Below are 21,455 nucleotides of genomic sequence, written 5' to 3'. Positions count from 1 at the left end.
AGTCCAAAGATGTGCGGGTTAGGTTGATTGGCTGTGATAAATTGACCCTTAGTGGTAGGGAGATTAAATACGTGGGGTGGGATATGTGTTGGTGTAGGGGTTACGGGGATCGGGTGGGATATGTGTCGGTGCAGGCTCGATGGGCCGAAATGGCCTCTATCTGCACTGTGGGGTTTCTGTGATCTGTGATCTGTGAAGAGCAGGGCAGTGGGACTAATTGGATGGCTCTTTTAAACAGCCGGCACATGCACGACGGGCCGAGTGGCCTCATTCTGTGCTGTATGATTCTATGCTTGAAGGTATGTACATTAAAAGGTCCTGTTGCTGAACCTTCTAGGTATGTTCTTTTACAGTAATGTGTATTTCCCTTGGTGTTCGCAAAAAAAAATGAATGCATAAATAAATTTGTATGTCTGATGCACTCTCTATGAAAAGCCCAATATAAGTTGAGTTCCAGGTTCCTGCAGACCTGGGAATTGGTGCATTGGTCTGCTCGTGGATTTTCTAGACTTTCAGGGCTCCTGTTTTATATGCAGCACCTAGCTGCTTGCTTTGCTTCCTCCGCACTGGAGCCTGACCCTCTTCCTCTACCACTGCATTGGACACTGGGTCATTGAGGGAGGAGCCTAATAGTCCTTTAAAGCATGCAATGATTTTTGGAACAGGAGTAAATTGTACTGCTTTTTGAAGAAATTCTGTTGAAGTCAGCTTTGGCGGACATGCTTAGGATCCTTTACATGAGAATAAGGGTTTTAGCGAGGGAGTGTTGTCACTAGGATTACAAATAAAGTGCGATTCTGGGTGTTCTGTCCTCTTGAACTTTGAAAAATAATTATCTGTATAATTATATGTTTTTGTCCTGCAAACTTGGGTTGTGTTCAGAAACAGGTTTTAGAGTTATAAACCATTTGGATAGACTACTTGTGGTGGCATTAACTTGAGGTGATGTATCGTATCATTTAAGACGTGTGCGACAACATTTGAATCCTATTTATTTTAATGCTATTTCTACTGCTTCCCCACCTTCCAGTATAATTGATACAAAGAGGCTAAATATGCCTAGTGACCACTTTGAATTGTTATGACTGATATCTGTGATGTAAATTTTAGATCCCCTTTAAATACTCTGTACTGAAAATACCCTGTTCTTGTGGTGCAGCTGTTTCTTTTTGTTCAAAAGCCCTTCGTGTTCAAGTGGTCATGAAGACTGCTCCTTGTCCAGGGAGTAAACAGACTAATATGTTGTCCAATGTAAACTTTGAAACCACAGGAACTTAGCAAGTTTACTTTGGCGAATTTCTCCCGTTCATGTTTGAGTCACAAGCAGTCCTGGTTTTCAAAAAGTTGTAATCTTCTGGCAAGGGGTCAAGCAGTCAACCGTTCAGACTATGAAATGCAAGTAAGAAAGACTCAGCAAATAGATTTGGGTAATTAGTATTTATCATAATTGTAGCTCACCATGTACTACTTAGGCATGAAGGAGCTATACCTTCAGTTACTGATTCATGTTATCTCTTCGAGTCTTCAGAATTGGGTTTGGAGTAGAAGTAAGATGAGCCTGTAGTATTTGCTTCCTAGCCATTGTTAGGAAGATCTCAATGGATGAGTTAAATCCACCAGCAGTGTCTAATTTGTGTATATGTGTCCCTTGGTTCAAGGCCTGACTTGTTGAGTAGAGGTGAGATGCTTTCATAATGGAAGAATGGATCATTTTGTCAGGACATGTGCAGGAGTTTTCATAGTTGGTTCAGATGATTAATTTGGTAGCTTTTACACAGCACTGAGATCAAGTTGACTGCCCACATTGTTTAGGAAATGGTGTTGAGAAAAAGAGCTTATTGAGGCAGGAGAAAATGTTTTACAAGAGGAGGGGGTTGGGGTGTTCAATTCATGTATTTGATTTAATCTGTGTTGAAAAGCAACCTGAAAATTATTATTTTTTTAATATTTTACTTTCAGTTTTGTCATCTTGAACCATCTATTAATGAAAAGGCACATCATATTTCTCAGCTAAATGAAGATATCTTGGGTTTGGAGGCAGAAGTAGAGGCTCAAGAAAAAGCACTCAGGTAATTTGCAGAGTTGTGGTGCAGTTTTTTTGTTAGGTATTACAAGTTTTGGGTCAGCCTTCGATATTCTCAGTTACAGCAGTGCTGGTCACTCTGAGCCTCTTGTGTGCAGGAGTATACCTGCACTGCCCAGTAGCATTCTTCCTTGAGTCAAAAGGTTACGGGTTCAAGGCTCAACCACATAATTAATACTGAGGGATCCCTGCATTGTTGGAGGTGCCGTCTTTCAGATGAGACATTAAATGAAGCCCTGTCCACTTGTTCATGTGGATGCTAAATATGCCATTGCTCTAGTCAAAGTCGAGCACAAAGTTCTCCTGGTGTCTGGCCAACATTCTTCCCTGGCCCAACAACAGATTAAATGAGCGTTCTTTTCATTTACAATTTAAGACTTGCTGTGCACAAATTGGCTGCTGTGTTTGTCTATCATAGAACCATAGAAATTTACAGCACAGAAAGAGGCCATTCGGCCCATCTTGTCCGTGCCGGCCGACAAAGAGCTATCCAACCTAATCCCACTTTCCAGCACTTGGTCCGTAGCCTTGTAAGTTATGGCACTTCAGGTGCATGTCCAAGTACGTTTTAAATGTGATGAGGGTCTCTGCCTGTACCACCCTTTCAGGCAGTGAGTTCCAGACCCCCACCACCCTCTGGGTGAAAAGAAACCTCCTCAAATCTCCTCTAAACCTCCTACCAATTACTTTAAATCTATGACCCCTGGTTATCGACCTCTCTGCTGAGGGAAATAGGTCATTCCTATCCAATCTATCTGGGCCCCCCATAATTTTATACACCTCAGTTAGGGCTCCCCTCAGCCTCCTCTGTTCCAAAGAAAACAACCCCAGCCTAGCATATCTTTCCTCGTAGCTAAAATTCCCCAGCCCAGGCAACATCCTCATAAATCTCCTCTACACCTTCTCTAGTGCAATCACATCCTTCCTGTAATGTGACCAGAACTGCACGCAGTATTCTAGCTGCGGCCTAACTAGTGTTTTATACAGGTCAAGCATAATCTCCCTGCTCTTATATTCTATGCCTCGGCTAATAAAGGCAAGTATCCCATATGCCTTCTTAACCACCTTATCTGCCTGTCCTGCTACCTTCAGGGATCTGTGGACATATACTCCAAGGTCCCACTGATCCTCTGCACTTCTCAGTGTTCTACCATTTATTGTATATTCCCTTGCCTTGTTAGCCCTCCCCAAATGCATTACCTCACACTTCTCCAGATTGAATTCCATTTGTCACTGTTCTGCCCACCTGACCAGTCCATTGATATCTTCCTGCAGTCTACAGCTTTCTTCTTCATTATCAACCACACGGTCAATTTTTGTATCTTCTGCAAACTTCTTAATCATACTTCCTACATTCAAGTCCAAATCATTGATATATACCACAAAAAGCAAAGGACCCAGTACTGAGCCCTGCGGAACCCCACTAGAAACACCCTTCCAGTCACAAAAACACCCTTCGACCATTACCCTTTGTTTCCTGCCTCTGAGCCAATTTTGGATCCAACTTGCCACTTTACCTTGGATCCCATGGGCTTTTACTTTCGTGACCAGTCTGCCATGCGGGACCTTATCAAAAGCCTTGCTAAAATCCATATAGACTACATCAAACGCACTACCCTCATCGACCCTCCATGTTCCCTCCTCAAAAAATTCAATCAAGTTAGTCAGACATGACCTTCCCGTAACAAATCCATGCTGACTGTCCCTGATTAATCCGTGTCTTTCTAAATGAAGATTTATCCTGTCCCTCAGAATTTTTTTCAACAATATTCCCGCCACCGAGGTTAGGCTGACTGACCTATAATTACTCAGTCTTTCCCTTTCTTCCTTTTTAAACAATGGTAACACATTTGCAGTCCTCCAGTCCTCTGGCACCACACCTGTAGCCAGAGAGGATTGGAAAATGATGGTCAGAGCCTCTGCTATTTCCTCTCTTGCTTCTCTTAACAGTCTGGGATACATTTCATCCGGGCCTGGGGATTTATGCACTTTCAAAGGTGCTAAACCCCTTAATACTTCCTCTTTCACTGTTTATTTCATCTAATATTTCACACTCCTCCTCCCTAATTGCAATTTCTGCATCGTCCCTCTCTTTTGTGAAAATAGACGCAAAGTATTCATTAAAAACCATACCCTTGTCTTCCGCCTCCACACACAGGTTACCTTTATGATCCCTAATAGGCCCTACTCTTACTTTAGTTATCCTCTTGCTTTTAATGTATTTATAAAACATCTTTGGGTTTTCCTTGATTTACTTGCCAATATATTTTCATGCCCACTCTTTACTTTCCTAATTCCCTTTTTAATTTCACCCCTGCACTTTCTATACTCCTCTAGGGTTTCTGCAGTATTGAGCCCTCGGTATCTGTCATGAGCTTTCCTATTTTTCTTTATCCTTCCCTGTATGCCCCTTGACATCCAAGGAGCTCTAGATTCGTTAGTCCCATCCATTTTCGTTAAGGGAACATACTTGCTCTGAACCCTCACTATCTCCTCCTTGAATGCCTTCCACTGCTCTGCCACTGATTTACCTGTCTCCAGTCCACTTTGGCTAAATCACATCTCGGCTTAGTAAAATTAGCTTTTCCCCCAATTGAGAACTTTTATTCTTGGTCTATCCTTGTCCTTTTCCATAACTATGATAAATCTAACTGAATTATGATCACTACCACCAACATGCTCTCCCACTGTTGCCCTTTCCACCTGCCCAGCTTCATTCCCTAAAACTAGGTCCAGAACCACCCCCTCTCATAAGAACATAAGAAATAGGAGCAGGAGTAGGCCATTTGGCCCTTCGAGCCTGCTCCGCCATTCAGTGAGATCATGGTTGATCTTCTGCCTCAATTCCATTCACCGGCCCTATCACCATATCCCTTGATGCACTTACTAGTCAGAAATCTATCGACTTCTGTTTTGAATATACAGGAAACTTTCTGGTATCCGGCACTGACGGGACCGAGCTGGTGCCGTACCATCAAAACTGCCGTAGAAACCAGCACTAATGTTAAAACATACGGAGCTTTTGAGCTCCGTGTGAATCAACAAACCCTGTTGCTTAGCAACAGCTTCAAAACAGTCGGCCGCAGCTTAAAAGCGTCTCTGTAGCTAAGCAACAGCTTCAGCTAGACCTTGCAGAGCCTGACTGGGGGAAAAAAAGCAACGAGAAGTAAAAAAACTTATAGGAAACGGCTCCTGAATTTTGCTGGTGGATGGAGCTTTCCGGACATTTAACCTCCGGTTAAACGAAAGTTTCCTGTACCCAATGACTGAGCCTCCACAGCCCTCTGGGGTAGAGAATTCCAAAGATTCACCACCCTCTGTGTGAAGAAATTTCTTCTCATGTCAGTCCTGAATGGCCTACCCTTTATCCTGAGGCTGTGGCCCCTGGTTCTAGACTCCCCAACCGAGGGAAACATTCTCCCAGCATCCACCCTATCAAGCCCTGTAATAATTTTATATGCTTCAATGAGATCCCCTCTCATTCTTCTGAATTCAAGCGAATACAGGCCTAGTTTACTCAATCTCTCTCTTGTTGGGCTTGCTACATACTGGCTAAAAAAGTTCTCCTGAATACATTTTAAGAATTCTGCTCCCTCTATACCTTTCACACTAAATTTATCCCAGTTAATATTAGGAAAGTTGAAATCCCCTACTATTACTGCCCTATTTTTGCACGTCTCATAAATTTGCCTACATATTTGTAGCACGGTGGCATAGTGGTTAGCACTGTTGCCTCACAGCGCCAGAGACCCGGGTTCGAATCCGGCCTCGGGCGACTGTCTGTGTGGAGTTTGCACATTCTCCCTGTGTTTGCGTGGGTTTTCTCCGGGTGGTCCGGTTTCCTCCCACAGTCCAAAGATGTGCGGGTTAGGTTGATTGGCTATGATAAATTGACCCTTAGTGTTAGGGGGATTAAATACGTAGGGTTACAGGGATAGGGTGGGATATGTGTTGGTGTAGGGGTTACGGGGATCGGGTGGGATATGTGTCGGTGCAGGCTCGATGGGCCGAAATGGCCTCTATCTGCACTGTGGGGTTTCTGTGATTCTGTGATATTTGCTCTTCTATCTCCCTCTGACTGTTTGGGGCTCTATATAGTACACTCCCAGCAGTATGATTACCCCATTTTTGCTTTTAAGTTCAACTCGTATGGCCTCGTTGGATGATCCTTCTAAGATATCATTCCTCCTCACAGCTGTAATTGTTTCTTTAATCAATATTGCGACCCCCCTCCTTTTTTATCCCCCTCTCTATCTTGTCTGAAAACCCTGTAACCAGGAATGTTGAGCTGGCATTCCTGCCCTTTCAGCCATGTCTCAGTAATAGCTATAATATCATACTCCCGAAACCCGGAGCTCGAGCTGCTGTAGCTGGCGACACTTCCTGCACACGTGGTCATCCAGGACTTCTCACATGACACAGGATGTGCACTCCATGGGACTGAGCTGTCCTGTCATGCCTTTACTTTGTAGACTATTAACTAGAAACATTTACGAGCTACTCACCAATCAGCTCCTTCCCTTCTGCCGATGTCACTTTTTAATTCTGGTGTCACTCTTTCAAATTCTTTTGTCCGTTGCCTCCACTCTCGGGACGTCCTCTGCCGTGCTGTTTATTTGCTCCGCCTCCGCTCTTGCTCCCACTCAGGTCCGTGCCTCCACTCTCGGGCCGTCCTCTGCCGTGCCGTTTATTTGCTCCGCCTCCGCTCTTGCTCCTACTCAGGTCCGTGCCCCCACTCTCGGGCCGTCCTCTGCCGTGCTGTTTATTTGCTCCGCCTCCGCTCTCGCTCCGGCTCAGGTCTGCTGCCTCCGCTCCTCGACGTGATGTTTGGTTCGAGTTTCCTGTCTGTAATAACTCAGCTTCTCATACCTGCCTCCCGGAACCGTCTCTTCCGCCCCAATCCCTCTCCACCACTCGCACTGCGCATGCTATCTAGTAGTGTCTGCACTTCAAAAGTAATCATTGATTGTGAAGCATCTGGTGACATCCGGATGATGTAATGAGGTGCTACATAAATGCAAGTTCTATCTTTACTCAAGCTAAGTAATTTAAAAATTAATCTCCAAAAAATTTAGTTAATTGTGATTAATTGGCCGCCCTAATTTTAAGTTGTTTTTTGAAAGATGCAATTTTTTTTCTGTCTGTGGTATGTTGTATATTTTTGATAGCGTAACTGTAAAATCAATTATATCTGTTGTAAGCATTTGTAATGTAGCTGTTGAATTAGCACGTTCTCATTGCATAAAATACCATAAATGTTTAGATGCAGAGTAAAGGTAGTGCTAATACTGTTTTTTCTTCTTTCTTAATAAGAGTTGCAGAAGAAAAATTGGAGGAGAGTCAGTGGATGGTAGCTGAGAAGGACAAGCTCCTGGAAAAGTTGTCCGATGAATGCAAAAGAGTGAAGAATGAGCTTTATGAACAAAGTAGACGAGGAAAGAGGTAGTATTCAACCGTGGAGTGTGTCTCCTGGTCAGAATAACGCTTTGCTACGTTAAAAGCGCTATATATAAACGCAAGTTGTTGAATGATGCAGCAGATTTTTGGGAGCTTGTTGTAGTGATTCTCCCAGGTGATTTATTGAAACTCCGCAAATGGAGAAGCTGGTTCACACTGCCAAATTTGTGTTGGTAAAATATAGAATTTAAGTTCAAATTTAAAATAACGTGGAATAAGAGATCAAAAATAATCCTAATGTTATGGGCAAATTCAGATGCCTGTGAGTATTGTGCCAGCAGATGTGTTTCAAGTAAGTTTTGGTATTTGAGTTTTGATGGATGCTGTCGTAGTTGTGGAAAGTGGCATAATCCAGTTTATTGAAGTCTGCAAAAGTTTCAATTTGGGAAAAATTCAAGCCTCAAAATGAGGAAGGACACTTTAGTGGGATGTATATGGGATTAGTGGGTGGATGAGGGTGGAGCTTAAAGGAATTGGTGACTTGCTGGGAAATGGCGTGATATGTGCATTTGAAGAAACTAGAAAGTCTTCCTGATTCTTCTGTTGCTGTTACAATTGTTTCCAGCTGTATCATGCATTAAAGTACAGGAAACTTTGTTATATCCGGCACCAACAGGACCGAGCTGTTGCCGATCTATCAAAACTGCCGGACATACCAGCATTAATGTTGAAGCATACGGAGGTTTTCATCTCCGTATCTGACAACAAACACTGTTGCTTAGCAACAGCTTCTAAACAGTCGGCCCGTACCTTGGAAGCGTCTCTGTAGCTTAGCAACAACTTCAGAGAGACTTTCCAGAGCCTGACTGTTGGAAAAAAAAGCCACAAGAAGGAAAAAAACCTAACAAAACAGCTCCTGATTTCTGCCGGTAGATCGAGGTTTCTGGACATACAACCTCCGGATAAACCAAAGTCTCCTGTACTATGAATGATATCTATGGCAGAGGAAGCCCAGAGAGTTTGTTACTTTAAGTACTCTTTCTTGAAAAGAAAAGTGGTTTGGATCTTTTTAATTTCTGTTTCACATGCTTTCTAACAATTTGAGGAAAGAGGATTGTTCAGAATTCAGGAGGAGTGGATAAGAGACCTGGGGATCCAATTGGACGGCATTTATTTGGAAATCTATAAGGTTGGCAGATTGTAATAACACCTGGAACAGAAAAATCTAGTCGAATTAAATGCACTACGTATTGGATATGGAACATTAGATTGTTTTAAAAGGTTTAAAAACATGGGAGAACAAGTTTTAGCGATGCAGTCAAGTGGACGAGATTGAGCATAGGGAATCTCGCATAGGATTGTGTATAACTACGTAAAATTTGTTTCAGCATATGTGATGAAGTTATAGTAAACCCAACAATGTACAGCTCTGGTTGCGTTTTGGATACAGAAAAGATCGAAGGGAGTTAGGAAGTCAAAAGACTCATCAGCATATGGATAATGACAGTGAAAGAGGAACCCTTTGCAGAAGTTGCTGGGTGCCATTTAGGACACTGCAAGGTTCCTGTGAGTGGGGTAAAAGAGGGAGAAGAACTGGTCTATATTAAGTGGCTTTTTTATTCTTTCAGTTATTCTTAAAATTAAAATAAACTTGGAAGGACCCCCATCATTGAAGATATTTCTGATGGAAATGTTTTAGATAGTGAGTATGAGCTATCTAGGTTTTTTGCAGGATGCTGACTTTGCCTATGTTTCACATATTACATAATAAATGTTGCAGGTAAACCAAAGATTAAATGCTGGCAGTTGAATTTGTATAGAAAGAAGCTTTCCATGTGTTGTAGTGCTGAGTCACACAAACTAGGATTGCCCATTTTGACTTTTAGTCTGTGCTGAGTTAGTCAATCTCCAACAGGATATTACAGTTGACCTCCAATATCCTGAAATTAGGAGTGGTAACATTGGTCAGGGTTTCTGCTCCCAATATTTATCCAGTCATCCATTCTGGAAAATAAATGTGTGGTTGTCTGGAGAGTACAAATTGGACCGAGCTGTGATACACCCCAAGTAAGATTGGCCTATTGACATTTGTTGTCCGGGCTTCCAACTAAAGAATAGCAGCTTGGGAGACACTGGAACAGAATTCAAATATGGACCACTACGTTTGAGAGGAGAGAGTGTACAGAAAGAAAATTTTGATGGGGGAATACAAATGTGTTTCTCAGAAAATTTTTGACTTGCTTAAACTTCAGTCATTTTTACTTTTGCTCCAGTGATTTAAAACTAGAACTATGTATTGTTGAAAAAAGTAGGACTTTTCTGTTCTTCAGGATTATGCTGCCAAAGTTGGTCATTAGCACGGCAATTGGAACTACTTATTTTTATGTTTTAAATAGAGCTGAACAACAAAGAAATGAAGCCCTCTTTAATGCTGAGGAACTTTCTGCAGCTTTCATACGGTACAAGGAAAAGACTACGGGAAAATTTACAATGGTGAGGCAGGACGTACATTAGTTGTTCAATGTAAGTATAAAATATGCAGAAATGTTTGATCTGTTATTTTATCTTTTGTATTATAGTTTCGAACTAATGAAGAGGACTGGCAGAATCGGTTGGATCACTATGATAAGGACAGAGCAGAGTTATTCGAGAAATGTACTAATTTAGAAAAAGAGTTGGAACACAAGAAGGAGGAAATCAGGTTAACCCTTAATCATTCTAAAATGACTTTCCTGGATTGTATGGTTTATTTACGGTGCATTTATCTATTGATTTAGCTGATTAATTGCACATATACTTTTGACCCAGAGTTAACTTTCTTTTTAAATTAAAAAAAAAAACTGGTGCAATTTTCTACAATAAATTTATGGCAGTCTGACAAGCAGAGCCTTTTACAGGCTACCTGTTTTGGATTCGGAAATGCAGAGGCGTGCTCCTGTATGATATCTTTGTTTTGGAATGAGAGGTTCATATTCGCCTTTCCCTGATCAAGTAATCTCTTGCTGGACATTAAAGTAATAGTTGTCCAAATCCTTGACTTTAGTGGAGCACCCTGCCAGAAAAAGGGACAAGGATGACATTTATCCATTGCTAGCCATTGGCTATTGAGAGAGGGTCATAATGATGTCACTGACTCTAGTTAGCCTACCATTTTTGTGTTGGTGCCCACCGAAATTGATTTGCATAGATATGAAAAAGGTAGTATAACTTTAGACAAAGTGTATATTGTATCTAATATTTTTTTAATATAGCTGTGGAATTTTGTTTTTTTGGGGATTTTATTTCCATGTTCAGTCTAGCAAAACACACTTCTAAAGTATCATGTAGATTTCATTATATAGAAGTTGGAAGTCCATGCTGTGTCATATGGAACTTAAATGTTGCAAGGTTAGTCAATAAACCTTGGTTAGCTAAGTTTAAAATATATCGGGAGAGGTGATCTTTTGACTGAGAAAATGATATTTCAGCAGATCTCTGGTTACTGCTTGTGTCAAATAATAACATGGTCTTAAATGATGATTGCAATATTCTGATTTGGTTCATGTATATTGAGTTAAATCATTTGAAATTATTACATTGTATTGAGAATTTGATTATGACTCTGACACCATTGATATCCCGTCTCCACACTGATGATCACCATTGACCAGAAACTTAGAATCATAGAATGGTTACAGCACAGAAGGAGGCCATTCAGCCATCAAGCCCGTGCCGGCTCTCTGCAAGAGCACTTCAGCTCGTCCCACTCCCCCGCCCGTTCCCCGTAGCCTTGCAAATTTAATTCCTTCAGGTACTTATCCAATTCCCTTTTGCAAGCCACAGTTGAATCTGCCTCTACCACCCTTTCAGGCAGTGCTTTCCAGATCCTAACCACTCGCTGCGTAAAAAAGTTTTTTCTCATGTCGCCTTTGGTTCTTTTGCCAATCACCTTAAATCTGTGTCCTCTGCTTCTCGACCCTTCTGCCAGTGGGAACAATTTCTATCATTTACTCTGTCTAGACCCCTCATGATATTGAACACCTCTATCAAATCTCGTCTCAACCTTCTCTGCTCTAAAGGGAACAACCCCAGCTTCTCCAGTCTATCCACGTAACTGAAGTCCTCCATCCCTGGAACCATTCTTGTAAAACTTTTCTGCACCCTCTCTAAGGCCTTTACATCCTTCCTAAAGTGCGGTGCCCAGAATTAGACACGATACTCCAATTGAGGCTCAACCAGTGTTTTATAACTTCCTTGCTTTTGTACTCTATGCCTCTGTTTATGAAGCCCAGGATCCCATATGCTTTTTTTAACCACTTTCTTAACCTGCCCTGCCACCTTCAACGATTTGTGCACATGTTGTGTTGTCTTGTTGTGCAGCACTACCACCGTGCTAAATGGGATAGATTCAGAACAGATCTAGCAGGTCAAAGCCGGGCATCCATGAGGCACTGTGGGCCATCAGCAGCAGCAGAATTGTATTCCACCACAATCTGTAACCTCAAGGCCTGGCATATCCCTCACTCTCCCATTACCATCAAGCCAGGGGACCAACCCTGGTTCAATGAGGAGTGCAGAAGAGCATACCAGGAGCAGCACCAGGCATACCTAAAAATGTGGTGCCAACCTGGGGAAGCTGCAACACAGGACTACATAAATGCTAAAAAGCGGAAGCAACATGCTATAGACAGGGTTAAGCGATCCCACAATCAACGGATCAGATCAAAGCTCTGCAGTCCTGCCACATCCAGTCGTGAATGGTGGTGGACCATTAAACAACTAACGGGGGGAGGAGACTGCATGAATATCCCCATCCTCAATGATGGTGGAGCCCAGCACGTGAGTGCAAAAGACAAGGCTGAAGTGTTTGCAACCATCTTCAGCCAAAAGTGCCGAGTGGATGATCCATATCGGCCTCCTCCTGAGGCCCCCACTATCACAGAAGCCAGTCTTCAGCCAATTCGATTCACTCCACGTGATATCAAGAAACGGCTCAATGCACTGGATACAGTGAAGGCTATGGGCCCCGACAACATCCCGGTTATCATGCTGAAGACTTGTGCTCCAGAACTAGCTGAGCCTCTAGCCAAGCTGTTCCAGTACAGCTACAACACTGACATCTATCCGACAATGTGGAAAACTGCCCAGGTATGTCCTGTCCACAAAAAGCAGGACAAATCCAATCGGCCAATTACCGCCCCATCAGCCTACTCTCAATCATCAGCAAAGTGATGGAAGGTGTCATCGACAGTGCTATCAAGCGGCACTTACTCACCAATAACCTGCTTGCTGATGCCCAGTTTGTGTTCTGCTTAAGACCACTTTGCTCCCAACCTCATTACAGCCTTGGTCCAAATATGGACAAATGAGCTGAATTCCAGAGGTGAGGTGAGAGTGACAGCCCTTGACATCAAGGCAGTATTTGACCGAGTGTGGCATGAAGGAGCCCTAGTAAAACTGAAGTCAATGGGAATCGGGGGGGGGGGGGGGGGGGGAACTCTCCACTGGCTGGAGTCATACCTAGCACAAAGGAAGATGGTTGCGGTGATTGAAGGTCAATCATCACAGCCCCAGGACATCGCTGCAGGAACATCAATGACCTTCCCTCTAACATAAGGTCAGAAATGGGGATGTTCGCTGATGACTGCACAGCGTTCCGTGCCATTCACAACTCCTCAGATAATGAAGCAGTCCATGCCCGTATGCAACAAGACCTGGACAACGTTCAGGCTTGGGCCAATAAGTGGCAGGTAACATTCGCGCCACAGAAGTGCCAGGCAATGACTATCTCCAACAAGCGAGAGTCTAACCACCGCCCCTTGACATTCAACGGCATTACCATCGCCGAATTCCCCACCATCAACATCCTGGGGGTCACCATTGACCAGAAACTTACTGGACCAGCCACATAAATACTGTGGCTGCAAGAGCAGGTCAGAGGCTAGGTATTCTGTGGTGAGTGTCTCACTTCCTGACTCCCCAAAGCCTTTCTACCATCTACAAGGCACAAGTAAGGAGTGTGGTGGAATACTCTCCACTTGCCTGGATGCGTGCAGCTCCAACAACACTCAAGAAGCTTGACACCATCCAGGACAAAGCAGCCCACTTGATTGGCACCCCATCCACCACCTTAAACATTCACTCCCTCTACCACCGGTGTACCATGGCTGCAGTGTGTACCATCTACAAGATGCACTGCAGCAACTCACCAAGGCTTCTTCGGCAACACCTCCCAAACCCGCGACCTCTTCCACCTAGAAGGACAAGGGCAGCAGGCGCATGGGAACACCACCACCTCAAAGTTCCCCTCCAAGTCACACACCATCCTGACTTAGAAGTATATTGCCAATCCTTCATTGTCGCTGGGTCAAATTCCTGGAACTCCCTACCTAACAGCACTGTAGGAGTACCTTCACCACATAGACTGCAGCGGTTCAAGAAGGCGGCTCACCACCACCTTCTTGAGGGAAATTAGGGATGGGCAATAAATGCTGGCTTTGCCAGCGACGCCGACATGCCATAAACGAATTTTTTTTAAAAACTTCCCCTCTACCAAGGTTAAGCTGACTGGCCTGTAGTTGCTGGGTTTATCCTTGCAACCTTTTTTGAACAAGGATGTAACATTTGCAATTCTCCAGGCCTCTGGCACCACCCTCGTATCTAAGGAGTATTGGAAGATTATGGCCCGTACCTCCGCAATTTCCACCTTTACTTCCCTCAGCATCCTAGGATGCATCCCATCCGGTCCTGGTGGCTTACCTACTTTAAGTACAGCCAGCCTTTCTAGTACCTCCTTTATCAATTTTTATCCCATCCAGTATCTCAACTACCTCCTCTTTCACTGACTTTGGCAGTATCTTCTTCCTTGGTAAAGACAGATGCAAAGTACTCATTTAGTACCTCTGCCTCCATGCATAGGTCTCCATTTTGGTCCCTAATTGGCCCCACTCCTCCTCTTACTACCCATTTACTATTTATATGCCTATAGAAGACTTTTGGATTCCCTTTCATGTTAGCTGCCAATCTATTCTCTTTGCCCCTCTTATTTCCTTTTTCACTTTTCTCTGAACTTTCTATATTCAGCCTGGTTCTCACTTGTATTCTCAACCTGACATCTGTCATAGGCGTTCTTTTTCTGCTTCATCTTACTCTCTATCTCTTTCGTCACCTAGGGAGCTCTGACTTTGTTTGCCCTACCTTTCCCCCTTGTGGGAATGTCCCTCGATTGTACCCGAACCATCTCCTCTTTAAAGGCAGCCCATTGTTTGATTGCAGTTTTGCCTGTCAATCTTTGATTCCAATTTACCCGAGCCAGATCTATTCTCAACCCACTGAAATTGGCCTTCCTCCAATTAAGTATTTTTACTCTAGATAGCTCCCTGACCTTTTCCGTAGCTAATGTAAACCTTATGATACTATGATCACTGTTCCCTTAATGTTTCCCTACTGACACTTTACCCACCTCATTCTCCAGAACCAGATCCAGCAATGCCTCCTTCCTCATTGGGCCGGAAACGTACTGATCAAGCAAGTTCTCCTGAGCACACTTCAGAAATTCTTCCCCATCTCTGCCCTTTACACTATTAATATCTATATATTAACATCTATATTAGGATAGTTTAAGTCCCCCATTATCACTACTCTATAGTTCTTGCACCTCCATAATTTCCATACAAATTTGCTCCTCTACATCCTTCCCACTGAGTGTCCGCTGTGGCTCAGTTGGTAGCACCCTCACCTCTGAGTCAGAAGGTTGTGGGTTCAAGTCCCACTCCAGAGACTTGAGCACTATAATCTAGGCTGACACTCCCAGTGTAGTACTGAGGGAGTGCTGCACTGTTGGAGGTGCCCTCCTTCAGATAAGATGTTAAATTGAGGCCCTGTCTGCTCTTTCAGGTGGACATAAAAGAGCCCATGGCACTATTTCGAAGAAGAGCAGGGGAGTTCTCCCCGGTGTCCTGGCCAATATTTATCCCTCAACCAACATCACTAAAAACAGATTATCTGGTCATTATCACATTGCTGTTTGTGGGAGCTTGCCGCGCGCAAATTGGCTGCTGTGCTTCCTACATTACAACAGTGACTACACTTCAAAAAATACTTCATTGGTTGTAAAGCGCTTTGGGACATCCCGTGTTCGTGAAAGGCGCTATATAAATGCAAGTCTTTCTTTTCTTTTTATTTGGTGGCCTATAGAATACATCTAGTAATGTAATAGCACCTCTATTGTTTCTTAACTCTAATCAAATAGATTCTGTCTTGACCCTGCCAGGAAATCCTTTCTCTCCCAACACTGTAATATTCTCCTTAATCAATACTACCACCCCACCTCCTTTCTTTCCTTCCCTATCTTTCCTGAACACCTTATATCCAGGAATATTTAGTACCCAATCCTGCCCTTTTTTGAGCCAGGTCTCCATTATCGCCACAACATCATATCCCCAAGTGGCTATTTGCACCTGCAGCTCACCAACCTTATTTACTACACTTCGTGCATTTACACACATGCACTGTAAACCTATCTTAGACCTTCGTGTATTCTCTTAGTCTGACCCCACCTAATACCGTACTATTTCTTACTCTAGCGCTATCTGTCTAGCCCAATCCTTTGCGCTCCTTGTTTCTCCTTTCTAATGCTACATCCTGGTGCCCATCCCCCTGCCAAATTAGTTTTAAACCCTCCCCAACAGCACTAGCAAACCTTCCCCCCACCCCCGCGAGGACATTGGTCCCAGCTCTGTTGAGGTACAACCCGTCCAGCCTGTACAGGTCCCACCTCCCCCAGAACCGGTCCCAATGTCCCAGGATACTAAAGCCCTCCCTCCTGCACCATCTCTCCAGCCATGCATTCATCTGCTCTATTCTCCTATGTCTATAATCACTAGCTCATGGCACCAGGAGTAATCCGGAGTTTACTACCTTTTGAGTTCCTGCTTTTTAATCTCTTTCCTAGCTCCCTAAAATCAGCTTGCAGGACCTCATCCCTCTTTCTACCTATGTCGTTGATACCGATATGAACCACGACCACTGGCTGTTCACCCTGTCCCCTCAGAATGTTCTGCAGATGCTCCGTGACCACTTAATTGGACCAGCCACATAAATACTGGGGCTGCAAGAGCAGGTCAGAGCCTGGGTATCCTGTGGCGAGTGTCTCACCTTCTGACTCCCCAAAGCCTTTCCACCATCTACAAGGCATAAGTCTGGAGTGTGATGGAATACTCTCCACTTGCCTGGATGAGTGCAGCTCCAACAACACTCAAGAAGCTCGACACCATTCAGGATAAAGCAGCCCGCTTGATTGGCACTCCATCCAGCACCTTCAACATTCACTCCCTCCACCACCGGCGCACTGTGGTTGCAGTGTGTACCATCTACAAGGTGTACTGCAGCAACTCGCCAAGGCTTCTTCAGCACCTCCCAAACCCACGACCTCTACCACTTAGAAGGACAAGGGTACCATCACCTCCAAGTCACACACCATCCTGACTTGGAATTATATCGTCGTTCCTTCATCATCACTGGGTCAAAATCCTGGAACACCCTCCCTAACAGCACTGTGGGAGTACCTTCACCACATGGATTGCAGTGGTTCAAGAAGGTGGCTCACCACCACCTTCTAAAGGGCAATTAGGGATTGGCAATAAATGCTGGCCTTGCCAGCGACGCTCACATCCCAGGAACGAATAAAAAGAGTGTGGAAATGTGCTAAATTAACCAGATAACCTGAACATTGCATGCATCTTTGACAGTTTTTTTTTTTTTAAAAGGTATTGCTTCCCCATTATTTTTCAATAGTTTGATATAACTGCACAGCCCAGGAGCAATAAAGTTACTGTTAAACCATTCATTAATAGAAGTTGTTAAATGTGTATACTGTATAATACAAATAAGTGCATAGTAGGTGTAGCATGGCTTGTGAACAATTGGCATATACATCAGTAATCACTTTTATAATTTGTTTTGTACATAGGTTATTAATGGGACAGTCTTGCGATGTAAAGGTGGTTCAAAAGGAGCTGGAGGCTAAAAATGCAGGATTGTTTTCAATTTTGACTGAGTCCAAAGAAAAGGTTAAGATGTTAGAAAATGAACTAGCCGATAAAGAGGCCATTTTGAAAGACAGAGATGCCTTGAGGGTAGAGAATACAGAACTAAGATTACTTACAACTTCCCAAAGTGAAAAAATGCTTCAGTTCAATAAAGAGCTAGAGATCGCCAAATTGGAGATGAGGAACTTGGAGTCAATTATACAACTGCAACGGACAGGAAGTAAAGAGGTAAACTGGATATTAAATGTTGAAGTGTCAGTGGGACACCAGCCTTGTACACACTGTTTCTCACATCATGACATGTCTTTCTATTTGCTCCCAATAAAGCCCAAATCCTTTCAAGACTTGAATAATGCTAACCTCTCACACCATGTCAGCTCGTTTCTTCCTGTTCAAGAGCTTCTTGAATCTTGATTACCAGATGTGCAAGATGCCTTGCTTTTTCACACTCCTTGGCTCAGTGGTAGCACTCTTGCCTCTGAATCAGAAGGCCGTGGGTTCAAGCCCCAGTCCAGAGACTTTGAGCATATCAACTAGGCTGACACTTCATTGCAGTATGGGCAGAGTGCTGCATTGTTGGAGATGCCATCTTTTGGATCAGATGTTAAACTGAGGCCCTGCCTGCCTTCATGAGTGGCCGTGAAAGGTCCCATGGCACTGTTTGAAGAAGAGCAGGTGTTCACCCGGTATCCTGGCCAACGTTTATCCCTCAACCAACATCACTGAAACAGATTATCTGGTCATTTATTTCATTGCTTTTTGTGGGACTTTACTGTGTGCAAATTGTCCTGCCACCTTCTCTACATTATAATAGTGATTACACTTTAAAAGTACTTTACTGGTCAAGCGCTTTGGGATGTGAAAGGTGAAATATAAATGCAAGTTCATTTTGGAATAAACGGGTCGTTTTCCGAGTGGCAGGCAGTGACTAGTGGGGTACCGCAAGGATCGGTCCTAGGACCCCAGCTGTTCACAATATATATTAATGATCTGGACGAGGGAATTGGATGTAATATCTCCAAATTTGCAGACGACACAAAGCTGGGTGGGAGGGTAAGCTGTGAGGAGGATGTTGTGAAACTCCAGTACGATTTGGACAGGTTGGGTGATTGGGCAGAAACATGGCAAATGCACTATAATAATGTGGATAAATGTGAGGTTATCCACTTTGGTGGCAAAAACAGGAAGGCAGATTATTATTTGAATGGCAATAGATTGGGAGAAGGGGAAGTGCAAAGAGACCTGGGTGTTCTTGTGCACCAGTCGCTGAAGGTAAGCATGCAGGTGCAGCAGGCGGTTAAGAAGGCAAATGGTATGTTGGCCTTCGTAGCAAGAGGGTTCGAGTACAAGAACAAGGATGTCTTGCTGCAGTTGTACAGGGCCTTGGTGAGACCGCACCTTGAGTATTGTGTGCAGTTTTGGTCACCTTACCTGAGGAAGGACGTTCTTGCCATGGAGGGAGTGCAGCGAAGATTCACCAGGCTGATACCTGGGATGGCAGGAATGAAGTACGAGGAGAGATTGTGTCGATTGGGCTTGTACTCACTGGAGTTTAGAAGATTGAGAGGGGATCTCATCGAAACCTATAAAATTCTGTCGGGTCTGGACAGACTAGATGCAGGAAGGATGTTTCTGATGGCTGGGGAGGCCAGAACCAGGGGTCATAGCCTAAGGATAAGGGGTAAGCCATTTAGGACTGAGATGAGGAGGAATTTCTTCACCCAGAGAATGGTGAACCTGTGGAATTCTCTGCCACAGAGGGCGGTGGAGGCCAGCTCATTAAATATATTCAAGAAAGAGTTGGATATATTTCTTGAGGCTAAAGGGATCAAGGGATATGAGGAGAAGGCAGGGACAGGGTACTGAATTTGGATGATCAGCCATGATCTCATTGAATGGCGGAGCAGGCTCGAAGGGCCGAATGGCCTACTCCTCCTATTTTCTATGTTTCCGCCCCCCCCCCCCCCCAATTGCCTTGCTGTTCACTGGTTCCAATTTGGAGATATTTCCAGTGAGACCAACTTATAATTACAAAGTTTTTTGTTGTCACCTGTTTGCCTCTATTCATTACCACTGCATTCCTCACTCGGGCCTCTGCCCTGCTATGTCATCTGATTTCTGAGATCTCCTTCCCTATGCCATTCTTGGCATCTCATTGTTTCTGCTCCTATGTAGTTCCCATCAGCTGTAACAGATGAAAGAGCATTGACTCCTTTTGAATAAATGATTCTGCTATATATCGGTGCTTGTTAAAACCTGAAAGCTGCTTGGTCATATTTCTTTTAAAGTAAAGAAAGTAACCATTTATTTATTGTTCGTCAAGTGATTTGCATATTAAGACTTTCTAGTATATTTTTAAATTTGAAGGTATGTGATGAGTTAAATTTCATAGATCCACTGGTAGCATTATGTAAGACCAATAAATAATAACAGAATATTACTGAAGGAGCAGGTATTTTTCAATTTTCAAATCTTGAGTTTAGGATCGAAGAACAAAATCATTAGAGGATACTAATTAGCTAGTATATTAAGGGATGAAGCAAGCTGTAGAATGTTGACAGTTTGGGGATGAAGCTTCAGTCTGTAAAAACTTGTTGCTCAAAGTAAGTATCTGACCAGAAACTTAAATTAAACACACAGTCCTTCAATTCTAGTTCTCCCTGTTTCTGTTTTGCAGGTAGACAGTGGAATATTCAGTGCAGGACTGACAAGTTCATGCTGCTCAGATGCCTTTTCTTCTACCCGGAAGGAGAATGGGATGAAGGATTCCAAATTAAATACTGAGTTCAGTGGTGCTCTTTTTACAGACCTCAGGTATTAAAAGAAAAACTACCTTGATCAGTGTAAGATATTATTTTGAAGTTGACTTGTAAAGAATGTCTTCAAAAATGGATCTACATTAGATGCGTGTTTTTAATCTAACTCATGACATCAGCTTGGTTTAAAAAATATATTTTTTTAATATGAGGTTGAAATTTTAACCTGACTTAACGCCAATTAATATTCGTTCTCTTTTCAGCTTGTACCTGCAACACAAACAAGGATGTATGTCTGCACATATGCACTGATTAAACAATTCTATAGCCAAAGCCTTTTTGGGACCATCTCTCCCACTGACTTGCTATGTAGTCATAGAAACATAGAAGATAGGAGCAGGAGTAGACCATTCGGTCCCTCGAGCCTGCTCCGCCATTCAATGAGATCATGGCTGATCATCCAAATTCAGTACCCTGTGAAGAAATTCCTCCTCATCTCAGTCCTAAATGGCCTACCCCTTATCCTTCGACTATGACCCCTGGTTCTGGACTCCCCGGCCATCGGGAACATCCTTCCTGCATCTAGTCTCTCCAGGCCTGACAGAATTTTATAGGTTTCGATGAGACCCCCTCTCAATCTTCTAAACTCCAGTGAGTATAAGCCCAATCGACACAATCTCTCCTCATACGTCATTCCTGCCATCCCAGGTATCAGCCTGGTGAATCTTCGCTGCACTCCTTCCATGGCAAGAACGTCCTTCCTCAGATAAGGCGACCAAAACTGCACACAATACTCAAGGTGCGGTCTCACCAAGGCCCTGTACAACTGCAGCAAGACATCCTTGTTCCTGTACTCGAACCCTCTTGCTACAAAGGCCAACAAACATAGAAACATAGAAGATAGGAGCAGGAGTAGGCCATTCGGCCCTTCGAGCCTGCTTCGCCATTCAATGAGATCATGGCTGATCATCCAAACCCTAGCACCCGGTCCCTACACCGACAGCCATCCCACCCAAGCCCTATCCCCGTAACCCCACGGATTTAATCCCCCCTAACACTAAGGGTCAATTTTTATCATGGCCAATCAACCTAACCCGCACATCTTTGGACTGTGGGAGGAAACCGGAGCACCCGGCGGAAACCCACGCAAACACGGGGAGAGTGTGCAAACTCCACACAGTCACCCGAGGC

General features: G+C 43.7%; 1 protein-coding gene across 4 annotated transcripts in view; it reads left to right on the top strand.

The window, feature by feature from the left end:
- Nucleotides 1–21,455, top strand: part of ccdc18 (coiled-coil domain containing 18) — a 183,272-nt gene that overhangs the window by 37,969 nt on the left and 123,848 nt on the right. For all 4 annotated transcript variants that reach the window (XM_085983310.1, XM_085983311.1, XM_085983312.1 and 1 more), the window contains 6 exons: nt 1,960–2,069; nt 7,397–7,525; nt 9,877–9,973; nt 10,060–10,181; nt 17,430–17,736; nt 20,186–20,322. In XM_085983310.1, the coding sequence (XP_085839436.1) occupies nt 1,960–2,069; nt 7,397–7,525; nt 9,877–9,973; nt 10,060–10,181; nt 17,430–17,736; nt 20,186–20,322 (902 nt within the window). The remainder of the gene's footprint in view (nt 1–1,959; nt 2,070–7,396; nt 7,526–9,876; nt 9,974–10,059; nt 10,182–17,429; nt 17,737–20,185; nt 20,323–21,455) is intronic.

This window comes from Somniosus microcephalus, chromosome 3 (assembly GCF_052327205.1).
Source record: "Somniosus microcephalus isolate GS21.2 chromosome 3, FLI_Smic_1.0, whole genome shotgun sequence".
Classification (NCBI taxonomy): Eukaryota; Metazoa; Chordata; class Chondrichthyes; order Squaliformes; family Somniosidae; genus Somniosus; species Somniosus microcephalus.
The sequence above is the reverse complement of the archived record's forward strand: the minus strand, read 5'-3'. Positions and strand labels throughout refer to the sequence as shown.